Source organism: Eretmochelys imbricata, chromosome 9 (assembly GCF_965152235.1).
Source record: "Eretmochelys imbricata isolate rEreImb1 chromosome 9, rEreImb1.hap1, whole genome shotgun sequence".
Lineage (NCBI taxonomy): Eukaryota > Metazoa > Chordata > Testudines > Cheloniidae > Eretmochelys > Eretmochelys imbricata.
Window position 1 is genome coordinate 32,326,627 of NC_135580.1, and position 27,067 is coordinate 32,353,693.

General features: G+C 40.0%; 1 protein-coding gene across 6 annotated transcripts in view; it reads left to right on the forward strand.

Moving 5' to 3' along the window:
* The window catches only part of XRN1 (5'-3' exoribonuclease 1), a 77,893-nt gene extending 56,919 nt beyond the window's left edge, over positions 1–20,974 (forward strand). For 2 of the 6 annotated variants that reach the window (XM_077825748.1, XM_077825752.1), the window contains 14 exons: positions 633–702; positions 8,839–9,064; positions 9,761–9,862; positions 11,764–11,859; positions 12,173–12,287; positions 12,866–12,927; positions 13,562–13,693; positions 13,955–14,083; positions 14,366–14,522; positions 14,854–15,035; positions 15,321–15,434; positions 15,519–15,636; positions 16,533–16,693; positions 17,150–20,974. In XM_077825748.1, the coding sequence (XP_077681874.1) occupies positions 633–702; positions 8,839–9,064; positions 9,761–9,862; positions 11,764–11,859; positions 12,173–12,287; positions 12,866–12,927; positions 13,562–13,693; positions 13,955–14,083; positions 14,366–14,522; positions 14,854–15,035; positions 15,321–15,434; positions 15,519–15,636; positions 16,533–16,693; positions 17,150–17,446 (1,961 nt within the window). In that variant the 3' untranslated portion in view covers positions 17,447–20,974. Of the gene's footprint in view, positions 1–632; positions 703–8,838; positions 9,065–9,760; positions 9,863–11,763; positions 11,860–12,172; positions 12,288–12,865; positions 12,928–13,561; positions 13,694–13,954; positions 14,084–14,365; positions 14,523–14,853; positions 15,036–15,320; positions 15,435–15,518; positions 15,637–16,532; positions 16,694–17,149 lie in introns of those variants that run through there. The other 4 variants (XM_077825750.1, XM_077825751.1, XR_013347054.1 and 1 more) reach the window with 4 other exon arrangements.
* The last annotated feature ends 6,093 nt before the right edge of the window (positions 20,975–27,067 follow it).

Genomic DNA, 27,067 nt, shown 5'->3' on the forward strand with positions numbered 1-27,067 from the left:
GATTAATATACATTATAAAACAGTATATTTATCCATTACTATACAAGTGATATCCTCTGCTGAGAGCCAGTTTCAAAACTGTTGGTCTCTGGTTGCCTGGATGTATGGATCCACCCACTGTGTCTCTTTCCAGATGGTTTTATATCCATAAAGCTTCTGTGCCATTGACCATGCCATCATTGTACAGAGAACAAACTACATATTCTGTGTTTAAAAAATGAGCAACAAAAATAAAATCAAGTAGGCCCAATATATAGGGTTAGCTATTAAAAGGAAAGAATGTGCTCTCTTTTTATCATTAAAAGGAATGATACAAGGAAAGTACAGTTGTGTGTTGGGAAAATAACCGACTATTAGGGACTGCTATCAAACTTATGACTCTAGATTACTGCTACTTATAGTTGCGTATAGTAGATTTACAGTTTATGTATATCCTAGAGGACAATCACACATAACCTTTTTTGAGGAGTTTCCAAATAACTGAATTAAGTTTTGTATCTGGGGCATAGGGTATTTAAGTGTCTCTCTAATAATAATTTAGTTTTATGTCGTCTTCATTACCACAATGTGCTATTAATGGTAGACAGGCATGTAGGCTACTTTCTTACAGTGCATGTCATTATTTTCTACAGCAAGCAGAGAAATGGATGTACTCTTTGAAGTGTTGTTCGATGAAGAATTCCCTGGAGGCCTAACAATAAGGTCTGTGTTTGTTCATACTGATTTTGTACCCTTGTGAGACTGAATTGAATTTAAATTACTAGCTTTTTGCTGATGTGTGAGCGTGTTTTTAAATACCTCATGAGAAATTTGACTAACTCCATTTAGAGGCAGTTTTGCTTCTGTAATGTATGTTTTTGGTGTTTTTGTCCCTCATTCTTTATGACTAGAGACAGTTTCATGAAAACAGAATCTGTGTTTCTGAAGAAGTGCTTATTACTCCTGATACTGACATCCCCAAGTGAAGTTCTTATCTTTTCCAAAGCAACCACCCTCATGCCACACGTAAAGGACTAGAGAACTATGCTATGCAGATGTGCTTGCAAATAGAGTGTTTTATAAAATGTGCTATTTGTTTCATAGATTCATAGATACTAAGGTCAGAAGGGACCATGTCCGACTTCCTGCATAACGCAGGCACAGAATCTCACCTACCCACTCCTGCAATAAACCTCTCACCTTTGTCTGAGCTATTGAAGTCCTCAAACCATGGTTTAACGACTTCAGGGAGCAGAGAATCCTCCAGCAAGTGACCCATGCTACAGAGGAAGGCGAAAAACTTCCAGGGCCTCTTCCAATCTGCCCTGGAGGAAAATTCCTTCCCGATCCCAAATATGTAGATCAGCTGAACCCTGAGCATATGGGCAAGATTCACCAGCCAGATATCCAGGAAAGAATTCTCTGTAGTAACTCAGATCCCACCCCATCTAACATCCCATCACAGGCCATTGGGCCTATTTACCATGAATATTTAAAGATCAATTAATTACCAAAATCATGTTATCCCATCATACCATCTCCTCCATAAACTTATCGAGTTTAATCTTGAAGCCAGATAGGTCTTGTTATCTGCATGTCTCTAATCACACTGGAAATAGATTAGATTTTGGTTTTATAATAGTGCCTTTCATGCTCAGGTTATAGTATCTGAAAACTACTTTACAAAACAGGAAGTGACTTTGATGCTGGTAGTGGGGCAAGTGTAGATGAAAACAGCAGTCATTATAACCAGTACCCTTTATATTCTGCAGCAACAGAATTCGTCTATTTCACCCTGCCACAAAATTTTGCTGTAATCAAAGCTTTCAGATTTAAACAGAATGGACCAAGACAGAGGCTCCTCCTCACATGCTCAGGCAAGAGAGCGCTCCCCCAAGAAGGTGACTGAAAAGCAGGTTTCATCTTCCCCCCACCTCAGGAATCCACCAAGAAACTGCATTCTCCAACTCGGCAGACCCCATTGGTACCCAACCATACCGAGCCTTCCACCTCCGAGGTAGTGGGACCATGCGGTACTGAGGTTACGCACCAGCAAAAGACCCTAAGTGGGCTAATTCAGACAAGGGCAGCAAAGGGAATGCAAAACCCTCTGCTTTGGTACCATTGGAGCCGACGAGGCATTCGGCGCTAAGCAGTTGACAGCACTGCAAGCTATGGTGCCTCCACGGCACACACTGCACGTTCCTCAGCACTGCACCTCACACATCAGTACCACCACCAAAGCCTTCACAGGTACCGATACTCTTGGTACCACAGCAGTTCCTTTGACACAAGGATCTCCTGGTCTCTGCACCAGAAACTTCTCTTCCCAGTACCGACATCACTCTAGCATGCTCAGTACCAAGCCATCTTAGCGCATTGCCCAGATCTGCTCCTCTCTTTTCAAGTGATGAGGCCAATTAGGATGAAGAGGAAATCTATGCCGCCCATCACTCTTCACCTCCTCATACATCTGCCACACCATGTCCATCACAACAAAAAGATTATGATCCGGGATCTCAAACTCCGAGCTAGTACGGACATCCATGGGTGTCACGACCTATGACTTTCCCAGCACGGTGGCTTTACTGGGAACCATGGGCAGCATACCGAACACAACACCACAAGCCTCCCAGTCAACCCAGGGAGAGGTCAAGACATTCCCCTTCACCCTCTGTACCAGAACCCTCCGAACCTCCAGAAGAGGTGGCTGAGGAACTGGAGGAGGCTTCAGACCAGGAAGCTGCACCAGCAGCCAACTTTCCTCATTCTCTTCCCCAGATGAAACCATCATGCCTCTACCTCCCACCATGGGGGATGATTTTAAACAATTTCAGGAGCTCTTTAAGAGTGGCAGTGTAGCGGAGTGGTCACCCCACTCCGGCCCTGAAGGGGTTAAAAGCCGCCCTGGAGAGGGCTGCAGCAGGGAAAGGGATTAAGAACAGCTACGGGAAGCTGACTGTGTAGCTGACCACAGCTGTGGCCAGCTCAATCAGGACCCAGCTGGCCCTTATAAGAGGGCTGTGGGCCAGAAGCAGACGAGTCTCACTCTAGCCCAAGAGTGGGAAGGGCTAGCTGCCAAAGAGGAAGGTACCTGAAGTGGAGCAGGGCTGGGGAAGGGCAAAGGGAGTTGGGGAGCTCCAGAATGGTAAACCCCCAGGCTGCAGGCCTTGTTTAAGGCCAAAAGGTACTGGGGCTGCAGAGGGGCAGCCTGAGGATAGGCAAAGGCAGCAGGCCCTAACCCCTTGCCAATGATGAGTGGCCATTACACTGCAGTCTGCCCCAGCGAGCAGGGGTTAGATGATGACTGGCAGTAGCCACTGAGGCAAAGTAGGTTTAGAGGGTTGGGGGTTCCCCTGGGAGGGAAGACCCAGAGTGTGGGGGTGCTGCTGGGGCAGAACCCCAGGGTAAAGGGCACCGGGGTCCAGAAGGGACACGGGGCCAGCAGTAGGTGAGACACCGGCCTGCAGAGGGTGCTCCGTAAGCTTGACAGAGCTAATTCCCAGACGACCAGCAGGAGGTGCCACACCGGTGAGTTGTCACTTCACTACAGGCAGATTCCTTGGACATTCCACTAGAGGAGGTGCCTGACTTCTAGCATAAGCTGCTGGGCATACTACACAGATCAACTTCCTCCAGAATCGCCATTTTTGTGGATGCAGACTAACGCAGCTGCTACTCTGAAACATACCAATCAATGACTCCCTCATGGACCCAGCCAAAACCATCTGGCAGACCCCCCAACAGTGCCACCCATCTTCAAAAGGGCAGATAAAAAGTATTACATCCTATCTAAGGAAATGGAATTCCTTTTTTCACACCACACACCAAACTCCCTGATGGTGGAAGCAGTGAATGAACGGGGCAGAAAACACCATTCCAGAACCATCCCATACTACAGGGACTGGAAGAGACTAGACCTTTTTGGTCGTAAGGCCTCCTGATCAGCAACCCTACAATTTAGGATCACCATTAATGGCCAAGTACAATTATACAAACTACTCAAAACTATTGGATTTTATTGAGTTTCTGCCTGAAGAAAAGAAGAACAATTCAGGACGACCATCTGGAAGGGCAAACTTATCATTCAAACAGCCTTGCAAGTCTAACTGGACTCGGCAGACACAGCAGCATGTTCCATCACCCCGGCTGTAGTTATGCAATGTGCATCCTGGCTCCACCCTTCTGAGTTTCCCAAAGAGGTACAATCCATGGTCAAGGATCTCCCATTTAAAGGCCCCAAGTTATTTGCATCCAAAACCAATGAATCCCTTCACACTTTGAAGAACTCCAGAGTGACCCTGAAATCCTTGGGCATATAAGAATAAGAAAAAAACAGGAGAAGTATTGCTCAGCACAAAGATGTTATACCAATAAAATAAAAACCAGCAGGATCTTATTAAAGGGAAAAAGGCAAAATACCACATTTATTGTGAATACAGAAAGAATCATAGTAAGCAGTTAGTTATAGCTAAAACATTCCATTCAATCTCATATTTATTCACACATTCATTCATACAAACACACACACACAGGTTCTGCAAGGTTGTTATCATAGTTACCAGCCTTAGAGTTGCTCATGCCAAGCCACTGGCCAGGTGGCCTGGACATGAGGAGGGAGCAGGGCCTTGTCAGATGCTCATCTGATGCTCCTGGAAGTTGGTTTGCAGAATCAGACCCCAAAGTTCTCACTTTTTAGAGTCTATTTTTATAGGAATTTCTTCCTATCCCAGTCTATGGGAATTGCTTCATCATGCTGTTGCTGAATCAATCAGCAGATAGCACATTCCTGACGGCTCCGTGCTGCTAGATGTTATCTCGTTCTTTGGTTCTCCCATTCTTGAGGCTGTTGGGTGGATTCTAGTCTGCCCTCCGGGGGTCCTCTGGTTATTTCCACTTGACACCTTCTTCAGCCGATGGACACTGGATTCTTAGGCTAGCACCTCCCTGATCATTCAGTTATTATCCACACCAAGCATCCATCCACATACATCCTCTATCTCTATTTTAATCACAATTGTTAATACAACAAAAGGGCGGGGAGTCTCTGGGTGCTGTTTCTGTTGTTAGAGTATTGCTTTGAGTCTCTCTCTCTGTGAATTGCTTTGAGAACAGACTCTGTCTTAGAATGTACTAACACAATTAGCAGCTTGCAAGTTTCACGCATAGAGGGAGAGAAACAGTACTGAAAACCAAGAGACCTCTTAATTAGTAATACCCTGGAATTTAAACTATGGGGAATCAAACTCATTTGTGATTTTAATACAGAACCTCTTTAATATGATCCAACAAAGATTCCGGTCTGTGCCTTATGCACAACCTCAGAGACAATACAACCCTCAAAGATGGAAGCAGAGATCTGAAAGATGACGACAGTCCCTGTCCCCGTCTTTGACGTCCCGGAAACCTCCTTCAAGACAACCATTTTGGTTGAGGGCCCGAGATACCCACAATATCAAGTGCTGGAAACACCCACTACCTCCCATCCATTCAGAGACTGTCTGACCCTATCCCATCCAGTTTGACAGACCATCATGTCAGACAGATGGGTATTAGAGATCATCGAGACTGGCTAGTCCATCCCATTTACCTCTATTTCCCACAAACACCCCCCCCCACACACACCCTCAATCCCTGTTCATCTTCAGGTACCCCTCTCGTGAACATCTACTGTGACAGGACGTAAACTATCTCATACGCCTTGGTACAGTAGAATTAGTACAAACACAACACAGAGGGAGGAAATTTTACTCACATTACTTTTTAACCCAGAAAAAATGTGGAGGATGGAGGCCCATTCTCGACTTAAGGAAACTCAACAAATTAGTGAAGACCCAACACTTTAGGATGGTCACATTAGCAACCATAATTCCAGCACTGGAAAGAGGAGACTGGTTCTCTGCCCTTGACCTCCAGGACCCATATTTTCATATAACAATACATCTGTCACCCAGGAGGTTCCTCAGGTTTGTTCTAGGAGCAGGCCACTTTCAGTACAAAGTTCTGCCCTTCGGACTGTCCACTACCCCACGGGTATTTTTGAAAGTTCTCATGGTGATGGTGGCTCACCTACACAGACAAGGGGTCATAATATTCCCCTATTTGGATGATTGTTTACTCAAAGCATTGACTCAACAAGGGACACTAGAAGCTACTCAAAACACAATAGTTCTTTTCACATGTCTAGGGCTACAAATAAATGCACAGAAATCAGCATTCGGACCAGTGCAGAAACTGGAGTTCATCGGGGCCTACCTCAGCTCTCTGGCGGCTACAGCCTCACTGCCCCAACAATGATTCACAGGGCAGAGGGAACTGGGAGCCCTTATGGCACAGTCACCCGTACACAACATTCTTCAAAAATAAAGTTACCTTAAGACTGCATCTTACCTAAGGTTCTTACCTAAGGTTGCCTCTTCATTCCATCTTAATCAACCCATTCACCTCCCATCATTCTTCCCAAAACCCGATGAGAATAAAAGAGAAGCAGCACTTCACACCCTGGATGTCGGAAGGGTGCTAGCCTTTTACATCGAGAGAACAAAGACTTTCAGAAAGTCACCAAAATTATTCTGTTCCATTGTAGAACGATCAAAAGGAGACGCCATATCTAAACAGGGGCTGTCTAAATGGATCTCCAGATGCACTGACTTTTGTTATCACTAGCAACAGTGACAGCCCCCTCCAGGGACTCACATACACTCCATCAGAGCTCTGTCTGCTTTGATAGCCTTCCTTAACAATGTCCCCACTATGGATATCTGCAAAGCAGCAACCTGGGCGTGTTCCCATACATTCACACACATTTGTGCCATAGAGCAGCACGCATCCTCAGATGCTTTATGTGGATTACGATTTTATCATCTGCCATGACTGCAACTCTGAAGCCCCTTTCTTCCACCAAGGGGACCTGCTCTACAGTCATCTAAAGTGGAGCATCCACAGGGACACTCCAAGAAGAAGAAGAAGAGAAGGTTACTCACCCTGTGCAGTAATTGAGGTTCTTTGAGATGGTTGTTCCTGTGGGTGCTCCACTACCCTCTCTCCTCCCCTTGACTTCAGATTTTTCATGCTGGATACTCTGAAATAGAGAATAAACTGAGGGGGGGTTGGTCGCACAGTGCTATGTAACCGATTGAGGCGGCGCAAGACAGGGACACCGCATGTGCAACCCAACCTGGCACTGCTACTATAAATCTGCGATTACAAGCACAGGGGTGCGGAATTACCTAAAATAGAACACCCACATGAACAACCATCTCAAAGAGCCTCAGTTACTGCACAGGGTAAGTAACCTTCTCCTACAGTTATGGTCCTGTAACAGGCTCTTGCCTCGCCCATTTTCAGACCCTGCTGCTGCTGCCTTAGTGTCCCCTTTTCTGCAGCTAAACCAACCAGTGCTTTTTGTTTGTTCTCCCCTTTTTTAGACCTGTTTATTAATATAAAATAAATGTGCAGTGGGGCACACTCCCAGTTCAGAGCACCCCCTTGCATCCATGCTTAATGTCGCCAGTATCCTGAGCTGAAGCACCTCCTGCAGGCTGTCTGCCTCTCACATGGTCTTCTGTGGCTCAGCTTTTCTGCCAAGTCACATTCAGTTACTCCAAAAGGGGACTGAACTTTCAGATCCAAATGAAAATCCAAATAATTTTTCTGCTCCCTTAGGCTACTGAAGTTTTCTGCTTCCACTTACAAAGCCTAATCTCAGGGCTTCCTCCCACAGGAGACTACTGTGCTCCCTGTGGGTCTCTTCCAGCTGTTGTAGACCCTAACTCAGCTCCCCCCTCACGCCCAGAAGCCTACTCTACCCCCTATGGGTTTCTCTCCACAGAAGAGTCCTACCTCCTCTGCAGTCTCTCCCTCGATCTTGTCCCCTTTCCATGCCCTTCCTGAGCTCCTAATTCCCTCTAAAATATTTTTCTCCTTCTGCAAGTAGCTCCAGACAGGCCTTTCCTTATGGCTAGTAGGGACAACTTCTTCCCCAGTCCTTCCTAACCCTGGATCCCCTCTGGTTCCCTGCAGCTCTCTTCTCTTTACCCTGGTATCAAGCATTCGGTCCCAGCTCTGCCAGCCCACTCCAGACTCTGACCCGCTATGGAGAGATCTCCTCTAGGTGGTTTCCTACTTTGAGGGAACAGGCAACCTTTTACAGAAGTCCTTGCTCCTGGGCTACCCTGTGATACCAGGTCACCCAACCCAATCACCAGCCCAAACTATCCCCTGGGAGGTGGGCTGATCCCAATTTCCCTTTAAGGGCTAGCTCATTCTGTTATGGATCCCAAATTCATATTTAGGTACTTAAATCAGAAGTCAGATTTTCAAATGCACTGAGTACGCAACAACTTCCATTTTAGGACACTTTTTTTAGGAAATTGTGTGATATAGAAGTTACTAGAAACCAGGACATTGATGTTTTGGTTTTGGCTCTGCTGCTGGCTTGAAGTGTGACCTTAGGCAAATCACTTAATATCTTTGTGTGTCAATTTATTGTTCTATAAAATGGTTATAACAATGGTGACCTCAAAAGCATGCTGTGATGATTAATATTTATAAAGTGCTTTGAACTCATTGCTTGAAAGCGGCTATGTAAGCTCAAAGAGTAGTATTATGTATTATATTTAACTTGGCTAGTCACCAAAGGCAGGCAGGAGGGAACATTATATGGTTAACGTCATACCCAAAGGACATTACTGCAGTTTTAATACTAGGTATGGTCCCAGGTCTTGTTATCAGTCTTGAATCTGTGGCCTTCTGGCCCAGAGGCAAAAGTACTATTAACTGAGACATATAAGCAGTGGACAATCAACAACATAATTACTTAAAACAATTGTTTAACTTGTTTTTCTCTTTTCTGTTTAGGTGCTCACCTGCTAGAGGTTATCGTCTGCCAACAAGTGCCTTAATTAACCTATCTCATGGTAGTCGGTCCGAAACAGGAAATCAGAAACTGACAGCCATAGTGAAACCACAACCAGCTGTGAATCATTACAACTCATGCTCATCTGATTCATCATCTGTATGCTCACAAAAAGTACATCTAGGAGGTCTCAACCATTCTCCTCGTTCCCTTTTTGTTCCTACTCGAGTAAGATCTTTCTCTTTAGTTTTTATACAGTCCTTTTCCCAAAGAAATGGAGTTAGTACTGTGGTTGGATCTTCATTGATACTGACAGAATTTTGTATTTTTCCTGGTTATGGTTAGAGTTTAGTGACTCAGTAATATATGGAGGCTTTTACACTAATTCACTAAGGCACTAATTCAGATCTGTCCAAAATTCAAATGGCCCAAAACCTTGGTCCCTCTGACAGCAGTTTGATGGCCTTTGTGAAAGAAGTTGGTAGCTTCAGTCCAGTTACTAGTGGGCAAGTGTCTAAAGTAGCCTTTCTATTAGCAACCTTGGCAGAAAGACAACTATCTTCTTTTTTTCCCAACCCCCATCAATAGTGATTGTTCTTATGGATCAGGATTGTATCCCTGCTGAGAATAAACAGAAGACTTAATTTTCCTGTGTTATCTATTTTGTACCTTGTTGAGAATTCAGTTCATTTTGGAAATATAATACACAAGAAAAATGGCATGAATAAGACTGAGTTGTCATAGGCTTAATTTAACTATTTTATCTTAATGAGCAGTTTCTTTAAAGAACAGTGAGACTTTGAGGGATGATTTCTTGTTTAAGAATTCTCTCATAATGTAAATCTGTGGAAGAAAAATCATTCTACAAAATAACTTAGAAACAATGAAACACCTCTGATCTACTTTTTTAAATCAATGATTTAGCAACTAAATGGAAGACAGCATTACAATCTCAGGGCTGAAAATCAGGGAAATTCCATTTTACTACAGAAAGGATCTTTTTTGGGAGGCAATCAGAAACAAAAAGTAAGTGTTATGATTTGTTTTCTTATTGGGTATTAAAAATCCATATTCAGTTTATGTGCAGTGGGATTTAAACCTTTTGAAAACATTAGAGCAAATATCACTCTCAGTCAAACAGAAAGTTAAACTGGCTGTTGTTTAGCAAAGTATACTTGCCAAAAGGAAGTTATACACTATCCAGATCATCACAGAACAAAAAAATAATGGATTCAAATGAATATACAGTAAGAGTTAAGCTATTGCTGTGAGTATGGCTGCATTTCCAGCTTGCTTGTTAGAGGATAGTATTTGTAATGGCTCACTATTTACAATAGTGTCCTTTTGCCTTAGCTTTACAGATTTTTAGCACTGCCAGACTACCCTTGTCAAACACACGTGTTTTGTAATCCAGATTCAGACTGAGGCATCCTTTAATGAATCTGTAAGGAAGTGAGTGTATTTAACCCATTTCAGTATGGATTGATTTAAAACAAGGCAATTTAAATCATTAATTAAATAACCAAGTGGAAAGCCTTGAATTAAATCTATTTTAATCAACTCTTCCATTTGTACTTCAGTTATTTTCTAAAGAAAGGTGCATTGTCGTTGGTTGATATAACCATTAAAATGTTTTGATTTAAAACTAAATAGAGCATTTTTGCTAGATTTGGTACATCTTTGTGCTACACTACCTGTATTCATTTATTTAAGCAATAGCTTAATATTTTCAGATTCTTATTGTACATTTTAAGTAAGAAAATGGTGAAAGATATTTTGCTTATTTACTAGATAATTAACTTTTTGCTAATATTTGTGTCAAGATGGATTAGAATGGTAACTGGAATTTAATTAAACATGCAAAACAGCATATAAAATGTATTTTTATTAAACAAACCCTTGACTTTTTTGGATCCATAAACTTCTCTTTTTGAAACATCCAAATAAGTGATTTATTAAACAGAGGGAGTAACTGTAGTCAGTGAATTAAACTGACTGTTTCAGGTCACCCTGGGAAAATTTTCAAGTAAATTGAAGTGAAAGTGCCTGGAGCTTAGTTCCTACTCACCTAAGTCTCTTGAAAATGAGACAATCTCCTAAGTAACTTAGGCTGATCTATTGTGCCATATGTTTGAAGCTTGACCTCAAAAGTTAGAATTTTTCCCCTGATTCTTTCTTTATATAGAAAAGGAGCCTTTAACTCAGAGTTTTTGATAGAGGCTCATTGATTCAGCATATTTATTTTTATTTAAATGACTTAAGAGATTATAATAAGTTTAAGCCTTAACATATTTTATATTTAAATCAGATTTCATTTAAACAGGTTTATTTTAAAAAAGATAAACGTAGTATAATTTAAATGACAAAATTAAAAAAACCTGATTTAAATTAAAAAAAACCCCTTTTTTAAAAAATGTTTTCCAAAAAAATCATTATTATTTTTTTTTTTACACACCTTCCCATTCAGGCCATAAGATCCTCTTAATAATTGTTGTTTACATATTTGAGCCCCATTCCTACACAAATGCATGCATAACTTTACTCAAGTGAGTAGAGCTGTTGGATGAGGGTTTGCAAGATCAAGGCCTTAGCAATGAAACAGATACTGGCTTGGGAACATGCATGCCTTTGGAAGGAAACTTGAAATGCATTTTGTTACATTCTTTCATTTTAGAAAAATTTAGAGGTTACTGGTGAAGGGAAAACATCAAAACAAACTAATTCCATTAACATTTTAGGGAAACACTTAGGGAAAGTCATAGTATAAATATGGCCTAGTTTTCAGAAGTTACAAACACCTACAAATTCTTTTGAAGTCATTGGGACAATTGCTCAGCACCTTTGAAAGTCAAGCCTTAAGAATTTATTTGTATCTCTGTTGGAGCAAAAGTTGTATTTATAGGTTTTTAAAAAAAATATTTTGCCAGGCTCAGAATAAACAAGATGATGAATTTTGCAGCATTTGGCAATCACTGCAAGGGTCTGGGAAATCTCAGCATGTTCAACAAAATATGAATGAGAAGGTTAGTATATAACTGACATTATGAATAACATTTTCACTGAAGTTCCTTCTGTTTAGAGAGAAAATATTGGTTTGTGGGTATATGTTATGTATGGACAACGTAAAATATAGAGGCATTTCTTCATTTTCACTGAATTCATCACAAGATTAAACATTTTTTGGCTAATATCAAAGATCAGACTAGCTAATTTTGTGTAGTATAAAACTTTATTGAAAATTGTTGAAAGAGGTGATGACTTGTTGTAAAGATTGTAAATGACTGTGTGTGTCTGTCTTCTGGTTAATATTAAATGTGTGAATATTTCAATTCCTAGGGTGCAATCCTACCTCAAGAAACAAAGCCAGAAACTGGCAACCAGTTGTACAAACCAGGCTTCAATGAGAGTACCCTTAAAGGCCAGCAAAGAAAACAGGAGCCATTTAAAAAGTGTAAGTACTATAATTAGAAATCTAGTTTTGAAAAAGGTGGCCTGTGTTTCTGATTGTTTATAGAAATATCTGCAGAGTTTCTTTGCTATCAACATTTTATAAACAAATGGTTTTATGAACACAATACTGTATATATTCTGGTCAAATCCTGGTCCCATTGAGCCCAAATGGGCCAGGATTGGCTGTTTTTAAGCATATCTGACCTCTCTACAAATTGACCCTGCAGTCTTTAATCAAGCAATTGGCCCACATTATCAAACTTATAGAGGATGTTTTTGCATGTACAACCTTTGGAAGGAAAAGTAAACATGTTTACTAGACACGAGTAAAGCTACATAAGCATTATCACATAATTAAGGTTTGCTTCTTTTATCCTGTGAGGAAAAGTGCATAGGAACAATAAAGTCGGAATTAACAAATGTTTGAGACATAAACTCAAATTTAATTCTGATTTAATCTAATTGGGGACATATAATGGTTTCTGGAGTCAATTTGATTATTTTCATATATTTTTCAAGCAGTAAAAAAGAATAAATGTTCCTTTGCGCAGCTGATACTGTGAACTAATTTATTTGTAGTTAAAGAAGATTCTAAAGTTCCAAGATATGAAAGTCAGACACACAAAATATCAAATAAACAGGTATATTTCCTCTTATATTGAGAACATGTATACCAATAATTATTTATTTGTTTTTATTACTATTTTCTAGTTTGTCATTTTACAAATTGTCTCCACTGAGCAGCTCAGTGAATTCTGCTGCCAGCTATCGAAAGGTTCTTGTATTTGTGGCTGTTTTTATCCTTTAGAAATTTTATATAACATTGTACCATTGTTCTTGGAGCCTTTACAGGCAGAAAATGAGAGATGATGCTTCTGTCAGACACGATACATATTATGACATGTCATTCCAAGACTGATGCTAGCAAGCATGTCAGAAGTTTTTTTAATTAATCTCTTCCGTTGTTTTAATTATTCTGCAGTTTTTCTGGCTTCAGATGTTTAAAGCTGATACTATAATTGCAAAACATAGATGTTATCATGGACACTGAATGCATCCGATGTAGTGAGCTGTAGCACACGAAAGCTTATGCTCAAATAAATTTGTTAGTCTCTAAGGTGCCACAAGTACTCCTTTTTTATTCCATTAGGGTGTAGTCCATTCAGATACAAGAATGACAGCTTGTGAAATACTATTTGCAGATTATTTTCAGCTGATCTACATTTTAACTGTGAGGTGTTAGTGTGTAATAATCAACATTGCAATTTCTTTCAGAATTTTGCAGGAGCAAATAAATATAATGTTAAGCTTTTGAAGAGGAATGAAAGTCCAAGTGTGCCTGTAATTCAGAAGGCTTCTGTTGATGGGTCCTGTATAGCTGGGAAGGCAAGAGTTGGCTTGTTAAATGTGAGTATGCTTCTGACTAGTTTGGCCCTTTAATGCTTAGATACTTTCAACCTGGAAGTCACTCTGTGCCCACAGTCCCCATTGACTTGAATGGAGTTCCACATATAGAGAGCTGTATTAGGATCAGACGATGACAAAACTAAATAGCCTGAAGTAGACTTAATGTTTCTTTAAACCAGTTATTTCTGGTCATGGTATTTATTATTTTAAGTACAAAGTTTTACATTAATTTTTTAGTATCTTCTTACCTCTATTCCTTAGAAGGACTCTGAACTTGAAAACCTTCTAGCATCCTTGAAAATCTCCAAAGAAAATGAAGTGCAATCATCTTATCCCAAGGAAGAAAGAGTCACCAATGAAGAACATCTGTCTCCACAGTCTTTTGCTATGGTTTGTGTATTGTGGGAGCCATTGGGTGACAATTTAGCATTTGCTTTCTTAGCTTCTTATACTTCTGTTTACAAACAAATCTACATATTACTTTATTAAACATAATTATATTTAATTAACTTTTCTTAAAGCAAATAACGTATACAGTTAATAGTAAAATATTACTTTTCAGGGAAATAAAAAGTTGCAATTTTTGTTACCATTGTGCAGGATTTTTAATTCTCTTTGAATAGTGCAATCTAAATTTAATTCGATTGTTGAATATTTTCTTCTTTTCTAAAGAAGGGAACACAGATGCTCAAAGAAATTTTGAAGATTGATGGCTCTGACATAGAAACCAAGAATGAAATGAAGCCACTGATTAATGAAGTTCCTGCTACCTCCGATAGGCAGGAATCCCATGGGGCTGCCATGCAGCATAGACAAACAAAAAAAATGGGTATGTACAGATACCAGCTAATCCTCAGCAAAATAGTTAAAGAGCCTTATGTTAACTTATCTCTACAATTAGTAAAAAGATTGCTATTGATACTTGTTTTCAGGATCAAACAGTAGAATTTTCCATATTTTCTATCCCCTTTTTACTATTCAGCCCTGGAAATCCCTATACTACCTAAGTAAACTCTTGAATGTGTAGCATTAAAGTCAGACATTCTGAAAATACCAGGAACGTATTCAAATATACTTGCTTCTGTGTTGGTGTTTTAGAATTGTCTTTTTATTCTATATATTTGCCTGATACTATTTTTTTCTTGTTTTCTTTTTTATAGCTGCTTACATGAACAAGCCTCATAGTGTAGGAGGCCCTCATAATGCTCAGGTTTTGGAAACTGGAGCTCACCCTCTCCTTGGCCCACAGTCTGCGTTGTCTACCCCAGTATCTGAACTCTCTCGTATTTGTTCCCTGGTTGGAATGCCACAACCAGATTTCTCCTTCCTCAGAACACCACAGGTATGGTTTGTTTTATAGGTATAACTACAGGCTGGTAGAGTAAGCTGCATGCATGTAAATCATGCCCTTTGCTATGAATTTGCACTAATAACTAAAATCCCAGTGTAGATGAGACTTTGATGCCTCTTGTTTGGTTTGATTCGTTTCCAAAAAAAAATTCTGAAATTAAAACTGTTGTATTAATTCATGTTAATCTGTCTCAAATTTTAACTCTTCTGTTTGCTTGCATACAGTGATGACAAAAAAACTTTCATGAAAAAAATCTATTTTATGTTATTTTCATAGACCATGACAGTTTGTCAAGTAAAATTATCCAATGGCTTATTAGTACATGGACCTCAGTGTCACTCTGAAAATGAAGCCAAGGAGAGAGCTGCATTTTTTGCATTACAACGATTGGTGAGAACAATATATTGTATAACACCTTGTATCTTTTTCTTGTTTTATTGAGCCTGTTATAATAAATTATTCTCTCTTAACTAGAGCTCTTTAGGAGTGAACTTTTCTTTGCCGCCACCTCCATCGATGTTTCCAAATTATCAGTCCATGGGAGCTCCTGTACCACCTGGATCCATTCCTCCAGTCTTCACCCAACCCACTGGTAAGTAATAATACACTTTTTTCAAATAATTGAAAACTTGACTGTAATTCTAATAGGATTTTGTGAAGATGGGTGACTTCCAGAGAACACCATTTTAGGCCCTGCTGTATGTAGATGTACCTCTGAGCCTCCTTGAAAATGGAAATTTGTGAACCTCCTCTCATGGACACATGAATTAAGAACAAAGAATTCCACACCTTCCATTTGTTCAGTCGCTCTTCTCAGGACATGTGTCAATGTGCTATCTATTGGTTTTTCTCCTGAATACAATAGGAAGCAGACTAGAACTGTTGGTCCTGCTCAGTAGGAAGGAAGACACATCTACTTCTAGGACCTGCCAGAAAGCTCTGCTTTTGTGACTTCCTCTCCATATCGTCTCAACTAGTATTTTTCTAGTATTTTCTCCTATAGCTAACAATCATCTTTGAATTGGCAAATCAAGGCACCCTTTGTCATATTTTTTGGAACCAGCTCTAGAGTCTTTTCAGTACTTCCCTGAGACGCTATGTAGGAAGGCTGCCACGCTCTGCCAAGCAGTGTCGTGATGTAACAATCCAAGAAAGCCTGCTGAAAATTCCTATGGTACCATTAATACTCTGCTATTTTTGTAGAATGCAAGAAGGGTTGTGACAGTGGTGACCAGCAATTAGGCACTTAGCAATAGGGTAGGATTCGAGGTCCCCAAGCAGGCACTGCTCCCCCACTTCTCCTCAGTCTTTGCATTGTTGACTGGTTTCAGAGAGAGTGCATTCTGCCCTTCTCAGTTGTAAAACAGGGCCTTTGTGGTGAAAGAAGCAAAGTGAAAAAATATCCTGGAGATACTCTGCGTTTGGAGAACTCCCCACCCTCCTAAAAGGAAGTAATAGAAACTAAACGTTATTTGTTGTTTTTTACAGCCAATATGATGCCTCCATCATCTCACATGTTTGGTCCAGTGCCATGGAGAGCTCCAGTGCCTATTCATGGCAAACCTTACTATCCCGGTTCATATCATGGTAATATGCCTCTTGCAGGAACTATACCAGTTGGTACTCACAACCAGTTTATTCCTCTACAGGTAAGTATGACAGGAATTGTCTTGAGATCATATTTTTGTAAAAGATGTTAAAAGTATTTATATACAAGCTGAAAGCCCATGCTGCCACACGGATGTAACTTGTAAAGTCAAGTGTATACATAAGTCGAAAATGGCCGAGAACTTAAAAACTGGTCTGTATCAGACCCTGAATGCCAGTAATGTTTCAATGTGGTGATATTCTGAACAAAGAGAGCTCTCAACCATGCTTGTAGCTGTTTCCATCTCTTTCCACTGATTCCACAGATATTCTAGGCTTCAGGGTGACAATCCTGTAATCTTATTTTTAGAGATATAATGGCTGCAAAGACAGTCCTGTGGATACATTGTTTAGTTTTAGAAAATTATTAAACTGCTCTATGTGCATTTTTATAGTGGTAAATTTTTTTCAGTTTTGTGAGAGGACATTCTTTTAAATAATATTTATTTGATTTAAAGGTAACTAAAAAAAGGGCTGCTAGCAAGAAAAATTCCGAGTTCAAAGAATTCCAGAGCTCCCTTCAAGCTGTACCACTAAAGAATGAACAGCTAATGTATTCTGACACCAACAAGCCCATTCAACAAGATACTTCAACTACTTTAAAATCTCCTCAAGCTGTTCAGTCTACTGTTTGTTTTCAAGACAACATAGCTACTCCAGACGTTCCTCATAACAAATCAACACCAAACATTTCTAGCAAACGAAAGCCAAGAAAACTGGCTGTCAATTTTGGTGCACCAAAATCTTCAGAATAAATACTGTAGCTAGACTGATTTTATCTTTCCTCTTCCCCCAGTGTTCTTCATATATATAATTTATGATTTTTAAGGACAGATATATATATCCTTAAAAAAATCATAATGCTATTTAGAAAAATCAACCATTTTAAGTATGATTTTATTTTTCCCCTTACCCCCGTGTTTATATATTATATCTATCTCTCCTTTAAAAAATCATAAAGCATTATTTTAAAAAAATAAGTATAATAAAGAGTGAAAGACTTTCAGTTGGTAGGCTTTTTCAGGCTGTTGATAAATACATATAAAAATTATGTTAAAATTTGATTAAAGATCTTGACTTAAACTGATAAAAGCCAGAAAATCCTGAATTAAGGTCACCACACAATCCATTGGTGCCTAGGTCTCTGAACAGTGGCTTACATACTATAGCGGGTGAGCAGCAATAATATTAGAGTGGGAATCCTAATTCAGAATTGCCTTGCTTTTGGGGTGGGATATGGGGCAGTAATAAGTCAGGCACTGAACATTAACACAATCTTTCGTATTTTAACTCCTTTTTCATGGTAATGTAATAAAATAGAGAAGGCTTTTATTTACCTGTAAATTTCATATGACAGAGAACAAAAATAAATTAATGGAAGACAACTGGCTTATAGAATACAAGCAAATGCAAACTGACTTGCAAATGAAGTTCTCAGTTCAAATTATATTAATAAAGTTGCTAGTTGGGATTCATTTTAAAATCTGACTCCACTTTACCAACGTAGACCTCCACTACACATCCACATGCACGTCTTCATGGACTCCAAAAACCACAAAAATCCTGAATTTTTCTAAATTATAAAATGAGTAGAACGCAAAGGTATTTGTATATATAGCATGATAATCAAACTCATGCTTACCCTTTGAGCCAATTTCTCCCACCTGCAGTTTTCACCATACAGTGAACTTTGTAATCTGACAGGTTCTCTTTTCTAAATTATTATTTTTTTGGTAGTTAGCTGGCTTTTAATAGATATTTTAATTTCATGGTAATATATGGTGGCAGAGGACACACTAAATTGTCATCCTTGAGTTAGAGTTCTAAGCTTATTCCCTAATAACATCCAAACAAAAAATTCTCAATTTACCTTTTTGGAGGGAATTATCACTTTAACTAGTAATATCTTAATTCTTTATGTATCTTGTCTATCTAAAAGAAAGAAAAAACTGAAAGGGCCCTGTACTACCTTATGATCCACGCATCCATGCAATTCTTATTCTTCATAAATGAAAAGTCTATGGATCCAAAGCAAAACTTGGTCTGATGTCTCGTCTCATTTGGTGCACTCTGCAGATGTTGGCTGAGTCTGCACCACCATTTTTACCTTATTCTTGTCTGTCCTGGTGAAAATACTTTACCTCCAAACCGTAGAAGGATTAGTGATATGTCAGACTTTAATCAGTGATTCAATACATTGTCTCTAAGCAGACTTCATGCAGGACATGCAAGTTTGCAGAATTTTCTTCGGTTTCTTGTCTTGCTATTTTGCCAAGGTAACATAGCTTCACTTTCCTATAGTAGTGTCCAATTTCATCTCACAGAGTTTCTCTTCCTAAGGTTTTTGATTCATTTTCCCAAAACTGTTTTTGTCTCCTCTCTGCTGTCATGCCTTCCAGGGGGTCTTTGATAGCTATTGCTACTTCTATCCTTCCCATAGACAGTGTATTCTCTCAGAAATTTTCTTTGGTATTTTTTGGCCGGATACTTGTCTTCTAGGCCTCTGATATGCCAGTCCTTTTAAGTAGTCTGTACATAATCATAAAACTCTTCTGGTTAATCTGGATTGACTGTCCCACAGAGATGACAGATTCTGTATGTGGATCCAGTGTATTTAAACTCTGATTCCAGAAATCATGTAATTTCAGGATTACTTTTATGTTGTGCCTTGTTACTCATTCAAAATCCCTACACATCTCCAAGCTAGAATAGCAAGCTGCAGGTCTTTACACTGATTAACTTTTGTACAACTTTTTTAAAGAAGATAGTGAGTCTCTCAATAGCATCTTGCTCCTACTTAGTCTCAAAGGTTCATCTATATTCTGTTGTGTTGTGTGCTTTTCCTTAAATCTGATGCTTTCCAATGTGAGTTCCTTCTTCACAATGTGAATTTTAAGATCTTTATTTATTAAATTAATTGAAACAATTTCTTGTTTAAATTAACTTAGATTTATAGGGTTCAAAATCCTGTTTCTCAGAGGCAACATCTATCAAAATATATTAACTCCTGTATTTTTTGAGCTTTGCCTTTGAGAGGGTCTTAAGGTACATTCCACTAAGAAAAAGTTGACCTTCACAATGTATCTGTATCTCATCAACAACATTAGGGATGATATTGGCATGATACTGACATAAATATTTTTAAAATGTTGCTTCTCCTAACTAAATTTCCATACCCTGAGTTCCCAGTCTCTTGTACTATTATTTGATCTCCAGTGTGGGATCTTTTGAGAAGCGCCAATTATGGAGAAAACTGGATTACGTTCTGCTAGCACGCCTTCAAACCTTCCAAAGAGATTTTCATCTCCATAAAACCTTGTTTTTCAGTGTTATCCCCAAGATTACATGGCTAGTAGATGCTGGGTGCAGGTACTAGAGTCTCTGCTGAAATACTGAATTACATAGTTTATAGTGTCCTCTTGTATCTAGATAGCCAGATATGCAAATATGTAAAGAATGATTTGTGAAGGAGACTATGCCAATACAAGTATAAATAAACCATTTTTCCCTCATGAAATGGTTACTTTCAAAGCAAGAGCTGAATTTTTTCCCAGTGCCACTGAAACTGCCATACTAAATTTCTATACATAAGTTAAATATTTGATTCTATATCTGCTGTGTACTGTATTAGTCCCTATTTCCTAGTTACCCTTACTGTCCATTTTATCTGTATTTATGGGTTCTGTAATGTCCACTACCTGGTGCCCAATCGACTTATTTTAGCTTTCACATGTTCTCTTACATGTGATGTGTACATTGACCTATGCCATATCATCTATTATTTCAGCTCTTCTGTTTTTATATTCTATGTCAACTCTGTAATTATGTTTAATTCATACAGGAATAACTTTAAACATTCATTTTTCTCATAGATATAAAGTATTTTGTAAGTACTGGAATTTTTCATTAGATCTTATACAGAGCAGTATTTTATTAAAAATCCAGAAGGGAAGACTTTTATGTGTGCATTTTTGTAGTTTGATTTTTTTAGAATAACTTTTCATTGTTTATCTGCCAAGTGAAATGTTTTCAATTTGCATATGAATGGATATGGAATGTATTTTTTTGTCCTGTTTAGTGTTGTGCATCTGCAGATTTCTAGTATGTAGTTGCATAAAGGACTGTGCAAACATATTTTAAAATATGAACATAAGATACACTGAAGGATAAAAATTATTCATAAGAGTTAAATGCTATACAGAATTTTAATTCAACAGAATAATTTTATAAACCTGTTCGTTGTCTGCGTCTGCTTGGATTAAATATTGAAACTAGAAACATGATTTATCTTAAGTGTTTTATATTCAAGTGCCTGTTATTTGGGAACAACCTTACCTTGCCCTTAATCCAAAGTTTCAGAATTGGGTTAAACTTGTTAAAAACCCAGTTGTTCTGATTCCAAAGAGCAGCAAGCTTCCATTTTACTGGAGTGGTTGCTTGATGTCCCACCACCAGTCATTCAGGAGACCAAAAGCATGAATTTTCAATGATTGCCAGTCAGTTACAAATGAAACACCTTCAACTGGCTATTGAGGATCTGCTAACGTTGCTTGAGCTTCTGCTGCTAGTTAAGAGCAGCAGTCAGAAGATAACACTTGATTCTGTAATGGGAGAGCATAGTGCTAGGATCCCCACATGAGCAGCTGTAACCTGTAAAGCCTAGAGGTGACTGAAGGGCCATGAGGATCCCAACAGTCAAGAATGATAAGTTAAAAATTTTTTTCCAAGGAGTACAGTATATGATCTCTTGACATGAAGACATCTGGAAAAGTAGTATCAGTGACATGACATTCTGGTAAGAAGCCATTTCCCATACTCAGACCAGAGAGTTCTGGAGATGTTTTCCAGTCAGAGCAATCTAATAATATTCCCCCCGTCAGGCAAATAATATTCTGTCAGGCAAACCCTTGAACAAAGTAGAATGACAGAACGTGTACTGAAGATACAAATTGAGATGCATGTAAACTCCTTAAAGAAAGAAAATATAGTTTTGTTATTTGAATAAGTAACAAGTTGCTACATAAAATGATCAGTGTCACAAACCTCAACATTTTAAAACTTATTTTAAACTTTAAAAGCCTTAAAAGGCAATTGCATTATTTTCTTCCATTGTTATTTGGAGAGGGAAGGGGGAGAATCCTCTCCTTTGAGTGCTTGCCAATATGTATTTCATTCATAGTACATGTGCCCCAGGCGTCAAGTTTGAATTCTTTTAGCCAGCAGTGTCCATTGGAGCTGCGCCTCTGTCGTGGTGTCCCAACCCAAGGGCATAAAGGTGTGGAGTGGGCCCAACTATCCCAAAGTTCTTTTTTGCTGCTTATGAATGCAAGTAGATCAGGAGGTGGCAGCACGCTGCTTCTCATGAATCTGCAACCCTAGGCAGCTGCTGAAAAATCTGCCCTCACTTAGGCGCCTGCCTAGTTCATCTATAGCTAAAGCAGCCCCCATCCAGGAGGGACTTCTTGGGAGTCACCAAGAATGAACAGTTGTAAAGTAACTATATTAATGTTGGAAGGGAAATAGTGTGAAGTGTGCTTTAATTGGGGTTATCATATCTCTCTGAGAGATGTGTTCTGTATCTTAAAAAATAGACACACTAAAGGACACTAAGGAAGGAGTGATTAAGGGGAAAGGGGGATGGAAGAGAATGGAGATGGGAAGTAGAGGAGCATTTAGGGGTTCTGTGTAAATCCTCTCTTTGTAACTCAAATGATCCGATGATAATCCAGAGGTGGGCAAACTAGAGCCCATGGGACCATCCTGCCCAACCCCTGAGCTCCTGCCCTGGGAGGCTAGCCCCTGGTCTTCCCTGTTGTCGTCTCCCTGTGGCTACGCCGCTGCACAGGCGGTGCTCTGGGCAGTGGGGCTGTGCGCTCATGCAGGGCAGCGGCGCAGAGTGTCTGGCTCCGGCACGGCTCCCAGACATGCTGCTCTGAGCAGCATGGTAAGGGGGCCGGGACCAGGGGGTTGGATAAGGGGCAGGGGCTCCTGGGGGGCAGTCAGGGAGCAGAGGGCAGTTGGATAGGGGATGAGGTCCCTGGGGGGGCAGTTAGGGGCAGGGGGTTCCGGGAGGGGGTGGGCAGGGGACGGGAAACAGGGAGCAGTTGGATAGGGCAGAGGTTCTGGGGGTGGGGGTTAAATAGAGGGTGGAGTCCTGGGGGGCGGTTAGGGGACAAGGAGCAGGGGGAGGGTTCTGACAGGCGTGGGAAGTGGGAGAGGGCGGAGGCCAGGCTGTTTGGGGAGGCACAGCCTTCCCTACCTGGCCCTCCATACAGTTTCGCACCCCGATGTGGCCTTCGGGCCAAAAAGTTTGCCCCCCCCCCCCCGGTAATCTATCCCTAAGGGTGAAGATTACCATAAATGGAAAACATAGCTTTTTGGGATTACAAGTGAAATAGTCCGAGTGTTCATGGGGAAAGTACGGGACCTGGGGGTTCAGCAAAGCGCAGTTGTTTGAGGTCTGATTTATATGCTATTCTAGTATTTTATTTTTGGATTTAAAGAAAAGGGAATGCAGGAGGGGTAGAGGGAAATTATTACAAGAAATACAAAAGTTTACAGACAAAAACTAAGCCATATTTAGGTACGCAAATGCAGCATAACTAGAAACAAGAGAGACATGGCCACACAAGGCTTCATGCCATCAAACAGCTAAAGAATGAGAGTTTCAAGATTTTAAGTAAAGTGAAATAGTTATCAATGGTTCTTCCTTTTAAAGTAACATATTTGAATGTCAAAGGGCTAAATAATGACACTAAAAAGAAAAAAAGACCTGGCAGAACTTAAAAACAAAAACACAAAACACTCTCAGATTATTTTATTTCAAGAAACTCATTTTCTCAGGAGGGGCCAATTATTACGATGAAAGGTAATTAATTGGTTTTCAGCAGCCTTTCTTTTTGCTTCAGCCAAAGAAAAGGAAAGAGGAGTGGGCATAATATTTTTTAAACTTGAACTTTTTCAGATTAAAGATCAATTTAAGGATAAGGAGGGATGTTTTGTCTTATTAATAACCCAGCAATTGTGCTTCAACAACAGTAGGCTCAGTGTATGTTCCCAATCAAAAGCAAAAAAAATGTTAATGACTCTCAAAAAAAACTGCAACACTTTGGAGAAGGGGAAGTTATAGCTGGAGGAGACTTCACTTGCACACCAATTCCTCACAAGGGCAGATCTGACTTTAAAAAAAAAAAAAAAAGACAAGGAGGCTATAAGAAGCAGGTGCAGCATTAACTTCTCTGTGCCAACAATTCAGTCTCTCAGCTGGAGAGAATTGCACCTAGGGAAAAGAGCTCACACATTTTATTCACACCTTCCTCAGTTATATACTAGAATAGATTTTATTTTAGTCTCTGAATCCTTAATGAACCAGACAAGAGCTGCAGATCATTCATGCACCAAGCGGAATAGTCTTTGATAGCTGGGATGGATCCCAAAAATCACTTTTTTGGAAAATGAACTGCCTGCTTCTCCAAGACAAAGATCAGGTTGCAGCAATGAGAGAGGACGTTGTTCGGTACTTAAAAATAAATTCATGGATTCCTAGACCAATCAGGACCATTGTGATCATTTCATCTGACATCCTGTATAACACAGGCCATAGAACTTCCCCAAAATAATTCCGAGAGCACATATTTTAAAAAGCATCCAATCTGGATTAAGAAATTGTCAATGATGGCAAATTCACCATGACTCTTGGTAAATTATTCCAATGATTAATTACTCTTAAAAATTTACGTTTTATTTCCAGTCTGAATATGTCTAGGTTCAACTTCCAGCTATTGGATCATGTTATACCTTTCTCTGCTGGACTGAAGAGCCCATTATTAAATATTTATTCCCCATGTAAATACTTACAGACTGTAAACAAGTCACCCCTTAACCTTCTTGTTAAGCTAAATACATTGAGCTCCTTGAGTCTATCACTGTAAGTCAGTGGTCCCCAAACTGTGGGGCATATCCCCCTTGGGGATGTGGAGGAACATTCAGGGGGGCGCAGCAGGGCCCGGGCCAGCCCCGAAGGTAGGCGGGGAGGGAGTACCACATAGGCTCTGGCCACAACCCTGCCCCCAGCTGAGCCCTGGCTTCGGCTCCAAGCAGCAGAACTGGCCCCAGCTCCTGGAGGCGCACAAACAGATTACATTACAGGTAAGTGGGAGCATGACATAAAAAGTTTGGGGACCACAGCTATAAGGCATGTTCTTTAATCATTCTCACAGCTCTTCTCTGAACCATCTCCAATTTATCAACATCCTTCTTGAACTGTGGGCACTACAACTGGACATAGTATTCCAGCAGCAGTTGCACCAGGGCCAAATACAGAGGTAAAAGAACCTGTCTACTCCTACTTGAGATTTCCATTTATTCATCACAGGATCGCATTAGCTCTTTTGGCCACATCATCACACCGGAAGTTTATGTTAAGCTGATTACCTGCCACCACTTCACATTTTTTCTCAAGTAACTGCTTCCCACGAGTGTCCCCCATCGTGTGAGTATGGCCTACACTCTTTGTTCTTAGATGCATGCATTCACATTTAGCTGCATTAAAATGCATATTGTTTGCTTGTGCCCAGCTTCTCAAGCAATCCAGATCACTCTAAATCAGTGACCCGTCCTCTTCATTATTTACCACTCCCCCAAGTTTTGTATCAACTCCAAAATTTTTCTGTGATGATTTTGTTGTCTTCTAGGTGATTGATAAAAATGTTAAATAGTGTAGGACCAAGAACCCATTCCTGTAGGACTCCACTGGAAACACATCCACTCAATGATGATTCCCCATTACTATTACATTTTGAGAACTATCAGTCAGTTTTTAATCCTTTTAATGTGTGCCATGTTCATTTTATATTCTAATTGTTTAATCAAAATGTGAGCTACCAAGTCGAATGCTGTACGGAAGTCTAAGTATATTACATCAACACCATTACCTTTATCAACCAAATTTGTAATCTCTATTAAAAAAAAAATCAGGTCATTTTGACAGGATCTATTTTCCATAAACCCATGTTGATTTGCATTAATTACATTGCCCTCTTTATTAGTTTAGTTCCTTTAGTTTTTTATTAGTTGAGTCCTTTTTCATTCACCCCATTGTCTGGCCTGGGATCAAAATCAAGCCGACAGGCCTATAATTACCGATGTTATCTCTTTTACCCTTTTTAAAATTGGCACAACACTAGCTTTCTTCCTGTCTTCTGGAACTTCCCTAATGCTCCAAGACTTGTGGAAAATCAGCATTAATTGTACAGCATTAATGTAGCAGCTCTTTTAAAACTCTTGGATACAAGTTATCTGGAGTTGCTGATTTAAAAATGTCTAACTTTAGTAGCCCTCCAGAGATACCAGTGGAATTAAAGAGTGTAATCACCATGTGATGAGACTATATCATTGGGGTTTGGGTTTTTTGCCAATTACAGAACAGAAATGTTTATTTAACACTTCTGCCTTTTCTGCATTATTATTGATAATTCTACCATTTCCATGGTAGACTGGAAGCTGTGAACAGAGGAGACGCAAAGAGAGGGAGTTTGCCTGGGAACTGTCTGAGAGAAGCTACGATGAGTGCTGCTGCACTGGGGTGGGGCTATGTTGTGAGCTAGTGGGGTGAATATCCGAGTGTCTGTCTGCTGTGACCATTTGTTTGACTGGTGCTAGTTGCAGAGACGGTGTGACAGTTTGTTTGTTTGAAAAGTGTGACTGTTTGACGGTGTGGTTGTTTGTTTGGAAAGTGTGAATTGGGAGTGCTTTGTTCCAGGTGGACCTTGAATGGCTGAGCCAGGGCAACTGCTTCGAGCCAGCAGCCTTATAAAAAAGCAGCCAGTTGCGAACCGAGTGAGCTGCGAATAGAGGAGAAGCAAACAGGGAGTTTGCCTGGGTGGCACTTCCCACAGAGTTTTTATCTTTCAGGCTTCTGTGAGCACTAAATACATCATCTGAAGAGGCTCTTAGAATGAAGAAAGTATGGATAGTGAGTGATTGATCAGCTGTTGTGACCTGCACAGGATGTGCCATGTTTGTCTTTCTCCCAGAGGATAGAAGCAACTTTGTACGAAATGCAAGCTGGTCTCCATATTGGAAGAGAAGGTTAAAGGACTAGAAACCCAAGTATCAACCCTGCGTTGTGTCAGAGAAAATGAAGACTTTCTGAATAGAAGTCCGCGTTTGGTACTGCAGGCACAGATGCTGAAGAATCAGAGAGGGTGCAGAACATGGAAGAAAATTGGCAACATGTGACCTCCAGAAGAAGAAAAAGGAGAACCCATGTACCCCCAGTGTGGATAGTGGTAAGAAACCATTTTCAGGCTCTCTGCACAGGTACTATGGCGGAGAATGGTTTGGAAGAATCATCTGAGGGAAGGGATCAGGAGACC